The sequence below is a fragment of the Arvicanthis niloticus genome, chromosome 25 (genome assembly GCF_011762505.2).
Source record: "Arvicanthis niloticus isolate mArvNil1 chromosome 25, mArvNil1.pat.X, whole genome shotgun sequence".
Classification (NCBI taxonomy): domain Eukaryota; kingdom Metazoa; phylum Chordata; class Mammalia; order Rodentia; family Muridae; genus Arvicanthis; species Arvicanthis niloticus.
This window is the reverse complement of record NC_133433.1, coordinates 32,348,555-32,368,423: the sequence shown is the minus strand read 5'-3', so window position 1 is coordinate 32,368,423 and position 19,869 is coordinate 32,348,555. Positions and strand designations below refer to the sequence as shown.

General features: G+C 40.4%; 1 protein-coding gene across 9 annotated transcripts in view; it reads left to right on the top strand.

The window, feature by feature from the left end:
• Xkr9 (XK related 9) overlaps positions 1-19,161 on the top strand; it is a 25,500-nt gene extending 6,339 nt beyond the window's left edge. For 7 of the 9 annotated variants that reach the window (XM_076924339.1, XM_076924336.1, XM_076924340.1 and 4 more), the window contains 2 exons: positions 11,251-11,471; positions 18,343-19,161. In XM_076924339.1, coding sequence (XP_076780454.1) covers positions 11,251-11,471; positions 18,343-18,971 — 850 coding nt within the window. In that variant the 3' untranslated portion in view covers positions 18,972-19,161. Of the gene's footprint in view, positions 1-6,553; positions 6,686-9,735; positions 9,908-11,250; positions 11,472-18,342 lie in introns of those variants that run through there. The other 2 variants (XM_076924343.1, XM_076924344.1) reach the window with 2 other exon arrangements.
• The last annotated feature ends 708 nt before the right edge of the window (positions 19,162-19,869 follow it).

Genomic DNA, 19,869 nt, shown 5'->3' with positions numbered 1-19,869 from the left:
AGTGACACCTGCAGACATTATTTTATTTTTCAGTATTTTCTTAGCTATGTGTGTGTGTTTCCATATAAAGCTAAAAATGGTTTAATTTCTGTGAAGAGTTGAACTGTAATTTTGATGGGAATTGTGTTGAATCTGTAAAATGCATTTGGTAGAATAGTCATTTTCACAATATTAATCTTATCAAACCCTCACAATCTATATTGTGATGTCTTCTTCAATTTTTTTCTTCAATGACCTAAAATTTTTATTATACAAGTCTTATGCTTGTTTTCTTAATGTTATCCCAAGGCATGCATATATATATACATATATATGTGTATATATATATATATATACACACATATATATATATATATATATATATATATATATATATATATATATATATTGAGGCTACTGTGAAATTTACTGCTTCTCAGATTTCTTTCTCTTTTTTTTTCATTTGTATATAGTAAGGCTTCTGAGTTTTGTGTATTAACTCTATATCCAGCTACTTTGCTGAAAGTGTTTATCAGCTGTAAAACTTTCCTGATGGAGGTTTTAGTTTTTTTTTTTTTTTTTAATCATAAGGGCTGTTGGTTTTTGTCAAAGGCCCTTTCTCCATCTAGTGAAATGATCACATTATTTTTCCCTTTCAATCTGTTTCTGTAGTAGATTATGTTTGTTGATTCAGGTATGCTGACTATCCCTGTGTCTCTTGGATGAATCTCATGGTGGATAATCTTTTTGATGTTTTCAATTTGAAGAAAGTTACCTGAGGTGTGGAAAAGAAGTTATGTTCTTCTGTGTCTGGGTGTAATGTTCTGTAATATCTGTGAGGTCTACTTGATGTGTGATGTCAGTTATCTCTAGCATGTTTCTGTTCGGTGATGCCTTGATGACCCTGCTGTTGGTGAGAATGGAGTACTGCTATTTCCCACCATGAGCATGTGAGGGTCCATATGTGATTAAAGCTGTAGTAGTTTCTTTTATGAACTTGGGTACCTCATGTTTGGTGCATACATGTTTATCATCCTCTAGGGGAATTTTTCCCTCAATGAGTATGTAGTGTCCTTCCCTACCTCTTGTGATTAGTTTTTGTTTGAAGTCTGCTTTGTCTATTAAAATGGCTATGTCTGCCCTGAGGTGATGTCTATCCTTGATGTTAAGGTGTATTTCTTGTCTGTAGCAGAAGGATACATCCCATTTTCTAATCCAATTCATTTATCTGTGTTTTTTGTTTGTTTGTTTGTTTGAGGAATTGAGACTATTAATATTGGGCATTTTCAGTGAGTAGTGTTTATTGATTCCTGCTATTTTGTTGTTAAGGCATGTGTTTCTTTCTCCCTGATTTTATTTCTGTCCTGGCATTTGCCAATTCTGTTGTTATTCTCAGACTAAAGTTTTTCTTTTAGTGCCATTTATAGAACTGAATTCGTAGAGAGATACTGCTTAAATACGGTTTTTCTTTCTCTGTCAGTTGTGATTGCTACTTTTGGTGGGTATAATAGTCTTGACTGGCATCTGAGGTCTCTCAGAATTTATAGAACATCTTTACAGGTTGTTCTACCTCTGCCACTAGGTGCTAGGATTTAGGGAAGCACCAATACACTGCTCAGGGGGTGGGAAAACACAGCCTAGGATATGGGAGATTGAAGCTGGAGTTCCCAAGCTCCTAGGTGTCCAGTTGCCTCTGGAAACCGCATGGATTAGCTCAGGGCCAGGGGATCCCAAACTCATGGGCATCTAGATGCTAGGGAGTTGGGAATAGAGTGAACCAGTGGCTAAGAATGAGCCCCAGGCCAAGGGGAGGGGAACTGAAGTCCATTGATGAAAGTTCTTACTTTCTGGGAATGCAGAGGGGCCTCCTCCATGTTCTCCATGGTGGTTCTTGATGAAACAGACAGTCCATGTTTATCCATACCGTTTATTAACTGTTCATTGTGGAAAATGGGTGCATACCACCTTCTCAGGGTGGATTTTTACAGGAAGGACTGTCAGGGAAGGGAAGCTTATTGGCTAAACACTCAGAGCCACTAGATATCTCATTAACATGGAGAACTCTGTTCGGGGCTAACCGACAGTGAGGTCACGAATCTGGTAGGAAGCAGGGATACACCTGTTTCAGGTAGGTGCCTGGGTGTCGTGGACTCTGAACCTGCTCAACCTTCCCAGGTTTCCTGGCATGGTCCACTGTCCCACAGCCCTTCTGACTTTTAGAGTTTCTACTGAGAAGTCAGGTGTTATTCTAGCTGTTCTGCCTTTATATGTTACTTACTATTTTTCCCTTAGATTTTAATCTCCTTTTTGTTGTTGTTGTTTTGTACATTTAGTGTTTTGATTATTATGTGACGTGGGACATTTCTTTTCTGGTCCTGTCTATTTGGTGCTCTGTGTACATCTTGTACCTTAGTAGGCGTTTTCTTGTTTAGTTTGGAGAAATTTTCTTCTATGATTTTGTTAATTTTTTCCCTTTGATGGTATTCTTTCTTTGTCCCTTTCCCCCCATATATTTGGTCTTTTCATAGTGTCCAGATTTCCTGGATGTTTTGAGCTTGCATTTTTTTTTTTTTTAGATTACCATTTTCTTTGATTGAGCTCTCAGTATCCTTATCATTTCTTCAACACCCAAGAATCTCTTTTCTATGTCTTGTACTTTGTTACTGTCTTATCCAGTGTTCCATTGCTATGAAAAGACACCAAGATCATGACAACTCTTATAAACAAAAGCATTTAATTAGAGTTTACTTACAGTTTCAGAGGTTTAGTCTATTATCTTCATAATGGGGAACATGGCAGCACACAGGCAGACCTGGTAGCTGAGAGATCTACATGCAGATCCCCAAAGCAGCAGGGAGAGAGAGAGAGAGAGAGAGAGAGAGAGAGAGAGAGAGAGAGAGAGAGAGAGAGAGAGAGAGAGAACGCACTGGGACTGGCTTGGATTTTTGATAACACAAAGCCCACCCCAAGTGACATATTTCCTCCAACAAGGCCACACCTCTGAATCCCTCCCAAGCAGCACCACTCCCTAGTGACCAAGCATTCAAATGAGCCAATGTTGGTCATTCGTACTCAAAGTAACACAGTTGGTCAGATTTCTTTTGTGGTTTTCATTTAAAATCCTAACATTTTGATTTCTGGTTTTATTTCAGTTTGGGTTCTTTAGGGATTCTATTTGTTTGTTAAATTCTACTCTCAGGTCTTGAAATGATTTTATTCTTTTATTCAACTGTCTATTTTTTCACAGACATCATTAAGGAATTTAGTCATATCCTTGCTAGGCTCCTTGAGTGTTTTCATCATTGCTATTTTGAAGTCCTTGTCTTGTACTTCAGCTATATTGCACTTCTCAGGGCCTACAGTAATAATGTTACTGTCTCCTGGTGGAGGCATCTTGTCATGGCTGTTCATGCTGTGTTTTGCATTCAGGTCTAGGGATGTTGAGTTATAATGTTTGAGGTTTTCTTGATGTTGATATCAGGTCTTGTTATTGTTAGGTGGGTTATTCAGTTGCTGTTGTTGTCTTTGGATCCTAGGCAGATGTTGTAGCTGTCTGGTCCTTGGTAGATAGTGCTTTGGCAAGTTGGTAGGTGACTGAAAGGAGCTGAAATGGGAGGGTCTATTGGAAAGTGTGTGTGTGTGTGTGTGTGTGTGTGTGTGTGTATTGAGTCAGCACCAAGAGGGATTCTCAGGAAATAGAGGTGTGAGAGAAGAGACTCATGCAGGCAGACTGGAGAGACAAGGCTAAGAGGTGCAGGGTCAGTCTGGGTCAGCACCAAGAGGTGGAGTTTTCATTGAACAGAGTCAGGGTAGGAGGAGGGGCTCCTACAAGTTGGCTGCTTCAGGACTGAATGCGAGACTGGAGAGATTTCAACCAGCATTGTTAATCTTTAATCTAAGCAGACATGGTCATACTTTGGAGCTGAGTAGCTGGATGAGCAAAGGTACAAAGGTTCTTATTGAAGACAGCACAATGCTCGTTGCTAGTGCTGTTTCTGTGAGTCATTACTGTATTGCCAGAATTTTCCAGATTCATGAATACAGTATTTTAATTTAACAGAGCATTTTACTTTGCTTAAGAAAGACAAGATGTACAATGAGAAAGAAGTCTTCTGGGTTTAGGGGACCTGGAAAAATAGTCCTTCAGTCAGTTCTGGAAGTTCACATTCTCAGTTAGGTGACGGGAAATGGAGTAAAGGTTGGTGCTGATGTGCAAATAGATGTACGGCCGATAAGATGGGAGGTGAAGCAAGAGGGCCAATGAGTCATGTGGTCACAGGAGGCCAAAAGACAGCAGCGTTGGGCTTTAAGAGGCTTCTTTTTATGTCGTTCTTTTTTATCAGCTTGCAATCTAGTGCATTTTATTAGAAGGTTCTCATTTATGTATGCTGTTGTCCTTCACTCACCACATGTACCCACCCTCTGCCACCCTCTCCTGCACTTCTTCCTCATCTCCTTCTTCTAGTGAAGTCATCTTATTTCTGTTTTTATGTCTTTCAGATGTTTTGACTTGTCACACATAGGAGACCATGTGTGATGTTTGCCTTCCCCCACCTTTTACATCTTTTTTCTTCCAATCCTTTTCACTTTGACCACTTTCTTCCTCCCCTTGAAGAGCACCCTCTCTACCTTGACTTCATATATATCTAGCATTCTGTATATTAGACAAGATATGATACTTTTCTCTCTTGAGTTTGGTTTCTTTTGCTTACTTTATGGTTTCAAATTCCATCTATTTTCATGTTAATGGATGATACAATTTCATTCTTTATGGCTGAGTAGAACACCATTGCTAATTGCTAATATATACCACATTTTCTTTTGTGTGTTTGTGTAATTGTTTCTGTGTGTGTGTGTTTGTGGTGTTTGTGTGTGTATGTGTGCTGTATGTGCACTAGCACATGTGAGCAGCTGCATACACATGAGGACATGCATGTAAAGGCCAAAGGAAGATGTTGGGTGTCCGTCTTTTATCACTTTCTGTCTTAGTCTTTCGAGACAGGATTTCTCCCTGCAAGGGAATCCAGGCTAGGAGCCAGGAAGTCATGGTGATTCTCCTGTCTCCATTCCCGAGGTGGGCTACAGGCATTCACTTGGCCATGCTTGGCTTTTTATATGGGTGCCGGAATCCATGCAGTAACGTACTGTTACCCCCTGAGCCATCTCTCCAGCTCTCTACATTTTCTTTACTCATTTGTTTGTTAATAGACCTCTGAACTGATGTGGTAGTTCAATCATTAGTGTTTTGAGAGCTCCCCATAATGGTTTACTTAGTCGCCACAGTGATTTTATTTATTTCCAGTACTCTGTAAGTGTTCATTTACTCTGGTATCTTCACCAGCCAAATTACAGGAAAATTCCCTTGATATTTTACAGAAGGTTGGTTGAAGATTACGTAGAGAAAGTCTTTGTTGCTCTCTCCATGGCAAAATCTTTTAGTTCTGAGATATACTTTATATTTCCACATTGTGACGTTTTCTCTGACTTGGAGGATTTCTCCGATATTTGCCTAGCACTTTTAATGTGGTGAGAGTTGAAGTCTGAGCTCTTCTCTGATGGAGGCAGCTGGTGAGATCTCTGGGATCTTTCTCACATGAGTTTCCCTATTTCTTGAAGTCTTATCCCATGCATACAGGGCAGAGGAGCAGGCAAAGTCTTGAGAAAAGATGCTTCTCTTTTCTGAAACTCCTGGAATTTCTAACTACTCTGGTTGGCGCTTGCTCTGTCTTGTCATCAGGAAGACTTCAACAAGTCTTCAGCTGTATTGTGTCCTTTGGACTGTGGGTGCCTTCAGAGGGAGAGATGAGTAAACATGCTGTTCAGGTCACACAGCATCCATCTGTTTCTCCCTATGTCTGGTTGTTTCCCCACCCACTCTCTCTGTATGTGTGTGTTTCCCAGAATGTATCATTGTGGTCACTATGAAGGCTTGTCTAATAACAGCAATTCATTACTGGAAAAAAGGACCTGATACTTATTTTTTTTTCCCTCAAATGAAAGAAAGAATATATGGAGATAAATTATGCTAAGAAGGCACAATTTTTATTTGGCTTACTGCTATTGGACCATTTGCTCTAAAGGTAAAACAATGATCAACTAATTAGGAAATTATACTCAAGTCTTCTTTTCTATGAAACTAACCTCAAATGAGCAAAACTTTGTATGAAGTTTTCATGGATCATTACGCTATTGAACTGAATGTCTCCTTTATTTCCTGGGAAGTGATTGTGCACCTTATGAACAGCGTATTTACTCTGTTCCCCAGGGGCTTACATACCATCGGCATGGCCTAGTCACGCATCTTTCACAAGACAGCTCATGCAGAGCCCACTTAGCAGGAAGGTGATGAAGAACTCCAGTTTTCAGTTTTGGAAACTGAGCAAAGACAGACGTTAGGAACTGGCGGAATCTGGATTTGAATCAAGACATTTTGGTGTTGTTAGAGTTTTTACTTGTCTCAGTTTTTTTTTTTTTTTTTTTATTCTGTTGCTGGGATTGAAAACATTCCAACACAATCAATTGAAGAGAGAACGGGTTTATTTTGGCTCACAGTTTAAAATATAATCCATCATTGTGGGGGAAGTAAAGGAAGGAATTTGAAATAGCTGGTCACTGCATCCACATGAGGGACAGGTAGTGATGAGTACGCATTGTGCTGATTTGTAGAGTCTGGCAGCCCCTGCCCAGGGAATAGCCCTGCCCACAGGTAAGATGGATCTCTCTACACTAACTATCCAAATCGAGTTAACCCATGAAAAGCATGCCATGATGCTTCACTCTCAGGTGAATCTATATTTTCTCAAAGAGATGTTAGACAGCACTTGTCTATTATTTACCCTTTACTATCTATCTATCTATCTATCTATCTATCTATCTATCTATCTATCTATCTACTTGTTTTCTTACCTTCCTACCTACCTATCTATTGATACAGATATGGTCTCAGAGTCACCCAGTCTAGGCTCAAGTGATCCTCCTGTGTGTGTGTGTGTGTGTGTGTGTGTGTGTGTGTATGTATATATGTAGTATATGTATGTATGACATGCCTATATGTGCATACTACTACATCTGGCTGAATTTCTACTCTTAACACTGGCATCTGCTTCCTTTCCCAGTCTTTGCTGCCTGTGCTAATTAGGCTTTCTATGTGCAGTTTGTAATATTTATGCAGTTTTCATGTTTTAAAATAGTATTTAACCTACTGGTTTATAAACCATCTCAGGAATAACAACTAGATTTTCCTGTTGTGCTGAATACTCGGAACAGACTCAAGTAAAGCTTTCTATTATAAATTAGTCCCAGCCAGTGTTATTTTTCTTCCATGCTATACTTTAACAGTGTGGTATTTATATTTCTAATAATTGCTTATCTCTTCTGCCTTATTTTGCAGCTAGTAGTATAATGACTCGGCATATCTGTTGAGTTGTAAGGTCATTGAGGATAGAGACTATTAGTTGTCTGTGTGGTTGACATTTTCTCTACCTTGGCCTCTAGCCCAAACTGAGTCTAATTTATAGATGTGATAGTCAAGTAGAAAATTAAGTAACTTTAAAGAACCAACTATTAAAATATTGAGTTTAGAAAAGTGGACTTAGTAGTGAAGACAGAGTCCTTTACACTGTGAAGAGGGGCAAAGAGGCACTCCAGAATTGTGGGAGAAGATGAAAAGGCACTGGCAGTAGTTTGTGTGGAGACAGGTCATGGGGAACCTTAGAAGATATGGTAAGAATTTGGGAACCATTGGAACATGTTGGCTAGAGCAATGACATATGAATTATATTTAAGGAGTTCAATATGGATTATGAAGGGAATGGGTTATGTGAGGAACAGGATAGAATCAGGGATGGAGAAGATGGCCCAGAAGCTGTCTTAGTTAGGGTTTCCATTTCTATGATGAGACACCATGACCAAGGCAACTCTTATAAAGAAAAACATTGAATTGAGGCTGACTTACAGTTTCAGAGGTTCAGTCTAGTTCATCATGGAGAGAAGCATGGCAGTAGATATGGTGCTAGAGGAGAAACTGAGAGTTCTACATCTTGATCTGAAGGCAGCTAGAAGAAACTAACTTCCAGGCAGCTAAGAGGAGGGTCTCCAGGCCCACCCCCACAGTGACACACTTTCTCCAACCAGGCCAAACCTGTTAATAGTGTCACTTCCCATGGGCCAAACATATTCAAACCACCACAGAAGGTAAAGGTGCTTGCTGCAAGCTAGAGAACAGCTTGAGTTTGGGCCTTAGAACACATGGGGTGGAAGGAGAGAACCCACTCCTCAAAGCTGTTGTCTGAACTCTACTTATATGCTGTGGTACACTCCTGCCCCAAAGGATAGAATCAGGAAGAACAATTAGGAGTTAGTGAGATCATCTGGATCAGGGGTCACCTGATTAACTTGGGGATGGAGTGGTATGAAGTGTTTAGAGTCTGAATATATTTGATGTTAGAATCCAGGACATTTGGAAAGAACTTTGATGAAAGATAGAAAAATCATAAGTTGATCCCCTGAACCCTACTCTTAAAAGCAAAGACATAAAAACCTGTAAGTCAAACACTGTGTTGCCTCAGTCCCAGGAAATTAGCTGACCATTTGAATAGATGGCCCTAACTAAACAAACCATAAGATGTATGGTGTCAGGATGCTATGGGCCCGAGATTAGCCTGGCCGTGCTTTGAACTAACAACCCTGAGACAGTTGGTGCCGGGATGCTAAAAGTTCGAGATTAGCCTGACCCCCTTGAACTGGAGCTCATGATATATAGTGTGAAACTAGTTCGAAATAGCCAATTATAAAGTGACATACCATCCATCTTAAGAATTTGAGATCAAATGTATCGATGACCTAGTGACCTGTTCCCCCTTTTTCCCCCTTCCCTAACTCCACTCTCAGCCTTCCCCCTTCCCTAACTCCACCCCCACCTGGTTTGTAGATTCCCCCTTAAAAGCTGTAAAATTCTTTTGTTCGTGGCTGAATTCCTCTGCCCCTGCGCGGGCTTTTGGGAAGACAGCCCTGGCTAGCCAGTAAACCTCATGCGATTGCATCAAGTTGTGTTTCTTGTGAGTGATTTGGGGTGCGTCTGCAGTTCTCCGGGGATTGTGAGTTCTTTTTCGAGTGGGCTTTACATTGACAGGGTCTGCAAATTATCTATCTATCTATCTATCTATCTATCTATCATCTATCAATTGATCTATCAGTTAATCAACCATGTACCATCTGTCTAGATTACATGTGTGAAGAAACAGAGTAGTCAAGGAGTTCTGATAAGTTTTGAAGTAATGTCTTGGTTATCTTTCTACTAGCCTCAAATTGCTTCTAAATGAGTGTCAACTTTTTTTTTTAAAATTAAGACTTTTATTTGTAGGCTGTAGCTAGTATTTATTTAAAGGTTCTTTCAGAAGAAGAGCCTGGGCAGGGTTCTTTAAGAGTCGTTGAGTAGTTTTTGTTTTGTTTTCCTTTTATATTTCTACTATGAAAAATTCTTAGAGAACCCTTGTTGATATTAGAAATTTACTAAATTAGATGGGAAAGATTCCATTTCTTCTTGAGCCTTCACATTCTGCAAGGAGATGTTCTGTGTTGTAGTTAAGAGAAGCGAATGAACACTAAGTTGGAGTTGTCTTTGGTATACAGCAGTTAAGGCTCAGAATCTGGTGTGGAGCAGTGGACCATGAGGGGAAGCCTGGGAAGGTTGAACTGGGCTTGAAGCACCAGAGACCCAGAAGGGACGATAAGATCTTTGCATGCTCCCAACTCCAGGCACCTGTCAAGTCGTCACAGCCACCCATAGAGAGAATTGTGGCCATCAGTCACACAGGAACTGTTGCCGCCAGCAGCAACAGTTGGATGGGGTTCACCTGCAAGAGAGGCTGAGGACGGGAGAAGGGCGGGAAGAGATGAAGCCAGGACAAAGTTCTCCTCAAAGTTTAATGTAAGACCATCAAATAAAAAGGGGGAGACCCCATCCCCACAAGAAGAGTCTCTTAGGCACTTCAGCTCAGCAGGGTGGGTGAGGGGTTTGCATCCTTAATCAAGCAAGCTCAGCAGGCAATCTATTCAATTCAACTCCTGTGGTAGGACTTCACTTAAGGTCTCCAATGCAGGGAGCTTCTCAGGTCCTTTGTTATTCGGTCTCTAGAGGTAAACAGCTTATCTGGCCTGCTCAGCCTGACAAGCTGGCGGCCTGGGGGAAGGGTACAAGGAACAGTGCTCATAAGTCCCTCCTCATGTAGATGAGGCATCTCAGGCCAAGCCAATAGGAAGTACCTGCTGTCAGACCCAACCCACCCTAAAACTGTATATAAGAAGGAATAAAAGTGTGTGAGAATTACTCTGTCGACTGAGAGCATATGTCACAAGAGCTGTAACACTGCCTGGGAAGAGACTGCTCTCCCAGAGCTTTCACCACCAGAAGCTCCCCTGCACTCTGCTTGCTTGCTCACCAGCCCTCCACCAGGGCTCAGCCCAGCACAGGCAGTGCAGTGTCTTGCAGCAATAGCAGCTGCCCAGGCAGCAGCAGCAGTAGCAGCGTGGAGGCGACAGAGGCACTTCCTCTCCCTGCTTGTTTCTGCCCTTTCCCCTTCACTGGAACCCTCCCGCCAGGCCAGGCCAGAAGTCTCCAGATAGCCTCCAGTACAGAGATCCACAGTCTAGGTTTGGGCTTTAGGCCAGCCCACTACTCTCTGTGTGAGTGTCAGTGAATCATTTTACCCTTTGCAGCCTTAGCCTTTCCAACTGTGAAATGAAACCAGCTCCTAACTATCTCATGATTATTGTAAAAATGAGGTATTATCATATTTGCTTAGTAAACATATCACACAGATATTAAAATTTCATAAGGTCCAAGTCTTAGTAAAGTCTCTGAGGTGATTATGAAACAATGTATTGGAAAATATGTGTGCAAAAAATATATATGCAAACATACACCATAAAATGTCTAGTGCAGAGAGTTTATCTATAGACGCTAAATAATAGTAAGAGAAAAAAAGTAATAAGGTCTGTGGCATGCTAGGATGCCTATAGTTAACAATATTGTTATCTATTGTATATTTCAAAAATCTAAAAGGATTTTTGTATATTTTCACTATAAAAAAACTAATAAATATTTCAGGTGATAGATATGTTTAACCTGATTTAAACATTGAACATATACATGTTTTGAAATATCCATGTGTCATAAATATGCATTTTATCTTTTTATAAATTATTTAAAAATTAGACATGAACTTCATGTCTAAAAGAATATGGCTGAAGAGAAATATGTTGACTTTACAGGTATTGGTTTGTCTTGAGAATGGGTTACCATGTGGTTTTCAGACACAGCAACAGGACAAGGAATTTCATGGAGGAACAAACAGATCCTCACAAAGAAGCAATAGATACGGCCACCGACTTGAGCATGCTCAGACTGTTTGAGACCTACCTGGAAGGCTGCCCGCAACTCATCCTTCAGCTCTACGCCTTTCTGGAGCGTGGCCAGGCCAACTTAAGTCAGTGTAAGTCTTTCTTAATACCCCAGGCTAGATGGATGGCACTGAGATCTTATGACAACTGTATACATTCCAAGGCTGTTTTTCAATTTCTTAACTCTTAAGAGTTTCTGAAATGAAATTCAGCAACATGTTTCAAGTATTAGATGTGTGTTAAGATATAATCTCTCTATCTCTCTTTGATATTCATGTTTTTTCCCTTGTCTGCCCTGAAGGGGAATGGCTGCTGTCAGTTACTAGACAGTCCTGCAGAGAACTTGGAAAATGCATATGCTATGTTTTCTTTATTTCTTTCCTCAAGACCAGGAGAGTAGCAATTGGCTTGTTTTGTGTTCTGCTGTGTGTCCTGCAGAACTGTCCAAATAGGTACAGGAAACTTTCCCCATTTTTCTTCTCACACACACCATGCTACAAATGAGAGGTAAACCACAATGAGAGATAAACCAGCTTGTCTGTTATTTTTGCTAATTTAGGTTGTTTAAACTTTTGAATCTTTATGTAATGATTCTTCCCTTATCATTATTGCTTTTACTTTTTTTTAAACTGATCTTTTTAAAAATTAGAATATATTTTTCATACAATACATTCTTAACAGTTTCCTCTTCCTTTACTCCTCCCAGTACTCCCCCCACTCTCCACCCCTCTGGATCCATTTCCTTTGTCTCTCCTTAGAAAATGAACAGGCAACTAAGGGAATGTAATATAATATAATATAATATAAACCCAAGCAAATCAGAATGGGACAAAATAAACAAAGAGAAGAAAAAGAGCCCAAGAAAGGGCACAAGAATCAAATATAAACACAAGACCCACTAGTCTGAATACTCATGATACCATCAAAACACAAAAGCAGAAGCCATGATAGATGTGCAAAAGACCTACAGGGTAGGAAATAAATAAATAAATAAATAAATAAATAAATAAATAAATAAATGTAGAAGTTAAAAAAAAACAAAGAAAAAGAAAGAAAATCCCTGACATAAAATTATGAGACAAGGAGCCTCCAAAGATGTCACTGAGTGCATTTCCAGTTGGCATCCACTGCTGGCCCTGTGCCCTGCACTTAGTTTGTTTCACTACTGACACTCCCTTGGAGAAAACTAAACTTCCATTTGCAAGGAGTTATCAATTGGAGAGAGCTTCTGGGTTAGGGACAGGGACAAGTATTTCTTCTTCTTCCTCATGGCTTTTTTTCCTTAAGGGAAGAGTTGGAAGAAAGTTAATTTGAGAGAGAGAGAGAGGGAGGGAAAGAGAGAGAGGGAGAGAGAGAGAATGCACTAGCAATAGAGAACTTGAAAAATAAGTTTTGTAGACATTTAGAATAAACGGATAGCTCTGAGAAGAGTCTTCACAAAGAAATTTTAATGCACAGAAAAGCATTTATGAGATCACACTTAATCAAAACTGTTTATAAGGTTTTCCATCAGCATATTCTTTTTATTTATTTTTTTTATTTTTTGTTCTTTAATCCTTTCTACAGTCCAGTCATTATCTCTCTCCTGGTCTGCCCTCTGACTGTTACTCATCTCATACCTTCTTTCCCATCTCCAAGAGGATGTTCCTACCCCACCAGACCCCCCCCCCCAACTCCCTAGTGCCTCAAGTCTCTCAAGAGTTAGGTGCATCTTCTCTCCCTGAGGCCAGATCAGGCAGTCCTGTGCTGTATATGTATCAGGGGCCTTATATCAGCTGGTGTACGTTGCCTAGTTGTTGGCTCAGTTTCTGAGGGTCTAAGTTAGTTGAGACTGCTGGTCTTTCTATGGGTTTGCCCTTCTCCTCAGCCTCTTCCAAGCTTTTCCCTAATTCAACCACAGGGGATAAAAACACGAAAGGAAGAAGTCAAAGTGTCCCTAATTGCAGACCATCATTCTATACTTAAAAGACTCCAGAGAAGGTGCAAACTGAATAAAGTACTCTCAGTAAAGTTGTAGGACAAAAATCAATACAAAAAAATCAGTACCCTTCATATAGACAACAAAGAACTCTCAGAGAAAGAAATTATGGAAAAATATCTCATTTATAATATCTCAGAGAAATAAAGAACCTAAGAATAAACCTAATCAAGAAAGGGAAAAATTTCTATAATGAAAACTTCGAGACTAAAAAACAAACAAACAAACAAACCAAACCAAACCAAACCAAAACAACAATAACAACAACAAAAACCTCCCACCAACATCAGAAAGGCTACTAGATGATGGGAAGATTTTCTGTGTTCCTGGCTTGACAGAGCTAATATGGAGAAAATGAATGTGATCTACAGGTTTAATGTGATTTCCATCTAGATTCTAGTGTCATATTTTACATAACTAGTAAAAATATTCTAAGAATTCTCAGAGATCTACAGAAGTCCACACACACACAAAAAATATCCAGTGCAATAATAAAGTGAAAGAACATGGCTGGAGTTATTACAATACCTGATCTCAAATTATACTATAGATCTTTAGTAATAAAGATAGTCCTGTACTGCCATAAAACAGGCAGGTTAGACCAATGGAACAGAGTAGAGCATCTGGAAATAAACCAAAAAGCTATGGCTGCCCAATTTTCAACAAAGGTGTCTAAACATACATAAGGAAACAACAGTCTATTCAATTCAAGAAATGTTGTTGGCTTGGCTTAACTGTGCTCCCCCGAAGCCATAGCTCTCTAACTAAACCCATGATACCAGCCATGAGGAACCCCCTTTCCAGTTGTCTGTCGAGGAGGGGGAGCAAAAGATTACTCAAAAAAAATAGTCTATTGCTGTTGTCCTTGGCTATTACCTCGAGATAAAAGTTAGTGCTCTATTGCTGAAGACATTAGACAAAAGACCAGGAGGACCTAGGCTGGATCTGACTTGCAAGCCCCCCAGCCTCACAAAAATTAGCTTTCATAGTACTGGAACTTGTTATGCAAGTTTCCAAGGGAGAAAAGCTATCAGTGATTCTACCCAGCTGTAATACCTATGCACCACAACAGCTAGGATGGCAAGCAAGATCTTAAGGGTGAAGTTGTAATATCTTGGTGGTAACCAACAGCCCTTTAATTGATCGGACTTAAGGCTAGCTTAACAGGAGGAAAATCATGTGTTTCTATCTTGTTAACTATGTAGGATCAGAGAGGTCAGGGACCTTTGATGAGGACTTACCACTGCCACATTACTAAGATAATGTGTAACTCCTAACAGTATTTTAATATTTATCTGGAGGTGGCCAAGCCTCTTCTGGGAAAGACACACAAGTGTAATGCAGATGGCTATCCTTATGGCAAGGCCTGAGGAGTTGGGTCCCACATGGCAAGGAACTAAGGAGATATTCACGCAGAATCTCCTGGCCTTTTCTGAGGGAATGCTTAGTTTGCTTTTGCCTTGCGTTTGCATTTTTGGTTTTGCTATGGGCAGTTTTTACTTTCGCTTTATCTGTGACAGACATTTCCCCAGAATCAGAAAAAAGAAAGCTTGGGTCAGGATTTATTCTCCTTTGTCTCTGAGGATTGTGGGAACGGAGCAGATCACTACTCCTCTGTTTGTTAATAATGATAATTCAGTGAGTCAACGTGAGGGCCTGGCCTGGGCACATCTGCTGATGTCCAGATGTTCTGACAATGGTGTGCCCACCGACCTGTTCTGAACATCAGCTAAGATGATTATCAAAAGGATAGGAATGGCTTGAGTGATCTTTGGTTCCAAGACCTGATAGGAACATTCAGAAGTGAGCTAAGCAAGGATGAGGAACGAACTCAGGTTACTAATTTGTTGAGAGCCCTGGGCATTAGAGGAATTAGATCTGATCAGGATGTTGGAAGATGCTAGGTGCCAGTAATTCAATCAGAATTTCCTGGGTATGTAGTCTATTACCTCTCTCTACTGTAAACATAATTGCTACCAACCACAGCCACTTGTTTACATGCTAATGTGCTGGGTTACATAGAACTGCTTGCTGAGATGGTTTCCTCTTACTTGACACAGTTCATGTGTTAGCAGGAAACTGTGGGGATTGGGGAGGAGGAAGGGGAAAAGTAAAGCATGCTGTTAAGTGGAGGAAGTTCTTCAAAGATATTATACATGACAAAATGAATGTAAAACCTTTTCAGCTGTGAAAAAATAGGTGTATAAATAAAGGTGGCCTGCGTTGTCTCAGAGCCAGAGTGAGTGAACGCCCTTCTTAGTCCAAGTCTTCTTTCACGGACTCCACTCAGCTGGACTCCAGCATTCATCCTTATCCTCACAGACAAGTGTAGCTCTCACTCCTCATCAAAGACACTTCTCTTTGCAATAGATAGATTGTTACCGAAAAGCACAACCTTGTTATAGAAGGAGTGATGGAGAGATACCCGGCCTTAGTTGATACTTCTACAATGTAACTCCCACACCTAAGGCTCAGGGAATACTGCAGAAGACTGTAAAAACCAGAGGCCCAGGAAATCTGCTGTGAGATGTGTTTTTCATCAAGGACAGGAAAGTTTTACCCACACCTCACCCATATGACTGCCTAAACAAAACCCGAAGAAGTATAGCATCAACAGACATGCTAACACGCAAGGAGAGAATCTCAGGGTGTGGAGGGTGGGCAGAGCCTGGAAGAATTTAGTCTGAAGAATTTAGTCTGAAGCCCTCCTGGGTTGTCTGTCATCCTAACACAGTATATTGTCATGTTTATTCTAGCTCTGGGTAGGTGACTGCACTGAGTGCCCTAAGGTTGTTGCGTGGCAGGATGGTGTCAACCTCGTCCCAACGCAGAGACTACAGGAAGGGTAGCCATTCAGTGAGCAAAATGAGCCACTAGGAGTCCGTTCTAAGCTCCGGTGAGGGAGACATCTGCCCACTCGGGGCCTGTCCTGCTCAGTCTGTCTGTACCTTGGAGCCCTGCTCTCTGGGGACTCATCTCCCTCCTCAGGATGGAAAGTAGCCGGGAAGTAGGCTATGAGAATCAGCCGTTTCACTAAGGACTAAGTATTCTTCGACAACCCTTCCACTGAAAACATGGCATTATATAAGATACTTAAAAAACTTTCTAGATGCAAAATATCTGATGTAACATACAGGATAGTCCTGGAAGTAGGAACGCCCTTGCACTGAGTAGGATTCATAAGGCGTTTGTACCCCGAGGGCTTTTCTGAGTCTCACAAATAGGAGATTCAGTTTTGATGACTTCCCAGAGTGTGGAAGACAGAAATCAAGTGTGAAGGAAGACAAATGTTAATTACAGGAAGTACAAAATGCTTTAAAAGAAGAAGAGAGTTACCGTGAGGTTAAAAAAAAAAAAAGGCCTCAAACCAACACAACACCTACTGATGTAGCTGTAATAACACGGAGGATTTTTACCAAACATTATTTTGCTTCCCTTGGGCAGTGGGAGGGAGAAGGACTGGAGGAAGGCCGTGTTTATATGTGCCAAGTTTTCCTTTTTCTGAATGGGGAGTGAGTGAGCAGTGTCCACTGCAGATAAACTCAGACTGTTTTGTGTAGAACAGTGTGTGTCAGAGGGACAGCTAGGGGAGCTGAGAGGGACGTCTTCTGGGGGTTATAGCTCAGTGTCAAGGGAGCTAGAGCGAGTGACTGCTGGGTTCTTTAAGGTTTGTAGAACGTTTAAAACTATGTGTATGTGCTAATTTGGTGGAGATTAATGCCAGGCACAGTGATGTACACTTGTAATCCCAGCCCTCAGGAGCCGGAGGCACGCAGCTTAATGTGAGTTCAAAACTACCCTGGACTACATAGTGAGACTCTGTTTCACAAAATAAAACAAAACACAGCAAAAACCAAACCAAAGCAAAACAAAGTCAAGCAACCGAACCCCCTTATATAAAAACAGATCACATGGGCAGGAAAGATGGGTTAGCAGTTAGAACACTCACTGAGTCAGGTTCAGGTTCCAGAAGCCATGTGATGATTCATGATCATCCCTAAGTCCAGTTCCAGGAGATCCAATGCCCTCTTCTGCTCTCCACAGGCACCAGGCACATGTAGGCAAAACAGCCATAGATATAAGATTGAAGACATTAAAAAAAAAAAACCAAACAAAAACAATTTAGGAGAAAGCAGAAGAGAAAAGTTAAGTCCAGATTTTTAGTGTAAGGCATTTGTAAGGAGATTCATCAAGAAACATCACTGGAAATCTGGCTGTGCACATGTGGACCTCGGGTGCTGCTTACTCAAAGGAACTCATTCTGTATCTCTGTGACTATTTCATTCTGGTTTTGTCTTATATTTGCTTCGCTTTTTAAACCATGCTCTGCTTTAACAGTGAGGTACTAATGACTTGAATTTTCAGAACAGTAATGAACTTCTGCTCTGTGCCGGGACAGAACAGGTAAAGCGGCCAAACCTATAGAACTTTGTGAATTTCAGAGTCTGTTTGTTCATGTGACTTAGGGTCTGTAGGTTCTGAAACATTATCTTGTTAATGATGTTATATACTTATAACATCATTATACTTATGTTAAGTTTTGTTAAGTTATGTTATACTTATGTTAAGTTTTTGTTTTAACTGTTTCAAAATCTATTAAGCTATCTCAGTAAATTAGGTGTGGGTTTAAAGTTAAAGCCAAATAGTGTAGAAAAGCAAGACTTACAGTTGTACTGTTTAACCAAATTATTACTTACTGAATCTATTCAAGACAATCCTAAAGTAGTATAATACGGTTGATTGGCATGCCAACAGATTTCAGTTCCATCACTTTCCAGCATGACAAGAGTCAAGTAATATATCTCTTCAAACCTCAGCTCCACTAATGCAATGTGGGAATATTGAAGAGTTACACACGTAAGCTACCTGACGTGTTGTGTGTGTCTCCACTGCTAGAGCATGCAGGGCACATGCTAGCTTACTAGTTCTATAATATTACAGTCACCACTCCTAAAACAGTGTGTCTTTTGTTTTTTTTCTTGTAGACATGGTCATCATGGCTTCCTGCTGTGCTATTTCTTGGTCAACTGTCGACTATCAAATAGCTTTAAGAAAATCATTGCCCGATAAAAATCTCCTCAGAGGATTCTGGCCCAAACTCACGTATCTCTTCTACAAGTTGTTTACCTTGTTATCCTGGATGCTGAGTGTTGTACTTCTGCTGTTTGTGGATGTGAGGGTTGCTTTGTTTCTGCTGTTATTTCTTTGGATCATAGGCTTTGTATGGGCATTCATAAATCACACTCAGTTTTGCAATTCTCCAAGTATGGAGTTCTTATATAGGATTGTGGTCGGATTCATCCTTGTGTTCACGTTTTTTAACATAAAGGGGCAAAACACCAAATGCCCAATGTCTTGCTACTATACTGTAAGGGTGCTAGGCACCCTGGGAATCTTGGCTATGTTCTGGATTTACCCACTCTCCATCTTTAACTCCGACTATTTTATCCCCATCAGTGTCACCATAGTCCTTGCACTTCTCCTTGGGATTATTTTTCTTGGTGTTTATTATGGAACTTTTCACCCAAATAGAAATATAGAAACACAACACGATGAAACTGATGGAAAAGTACCCCAGAGAGATTGTAGAATAAGATATTTTCTAATGGACTAAGTTGTGAATTCATGGGAAATATTTTACTTTTTGTTTCGACACCTAGTAAAGAAAATGTCTGTCATATATATGTGGTGTTACTTTGTTTATCACCTCTGACTTGAAATGAGTTATGGCACATGGTGAATGAGAGCATAATAATATTTCATGGTTTAAAATATTAAATATTAAATTAAAATATTAAAATTTCTTCTTTGTGTTGCTGAGGACTGGACCTCTGAGTTACACCCCCAGCCATCTCTCTGGTTTCAAAAGTCTTGAGTATTGAGGCAGTTGCTTTCTGTCTGATAGAGCTGCCATGTCGTTCAAGAGGAATAAACACCGTGGTTCCCATGAGGCCCATACGCAGAGGAGGGAAAGGCTAGAGTGTCTTGTTCCCGCCTCTACTCTCTTCAGTCAACACAGGGCTTCTGAGTTGGAACCAGGGTGATAAAGGGATGGAGGAATATGAAAGCAAATTCTTAGGGTGAACCTACTGTGCTCTCTCCAACTGAGAAACACAAAGCAGGATCTGAGAAGATTGAAAATTCATTGTTTACTGACTGTACAGTGCTATCGAGACATTTTAAAATGAGTATATGGTAATGATACATAACAATGGATGTCATTATGTCATATATGATGTATTGTACTTTACACGTGTTCACCCTGCTTCCTTTCTTGCTCCGCTCCCAGTCCTGCTGATTTGATATTTACGACTCAATGAGTTTCAATGTGGTTGTTTATGGGATCATTGGCAACTTATGTCTCTCCCTTCTTATCAACCATTGACTGGCTGTAAATCCTTAGTGGGGTATGGCCTCCTCATTCTCTCTCCTCCCTCCATGATGGTGCTGATGGGCTCAATTTCCAGCAGGTAGCGGTGAGTTCAAGAATTCAACAGCCATGTAACTCCTGA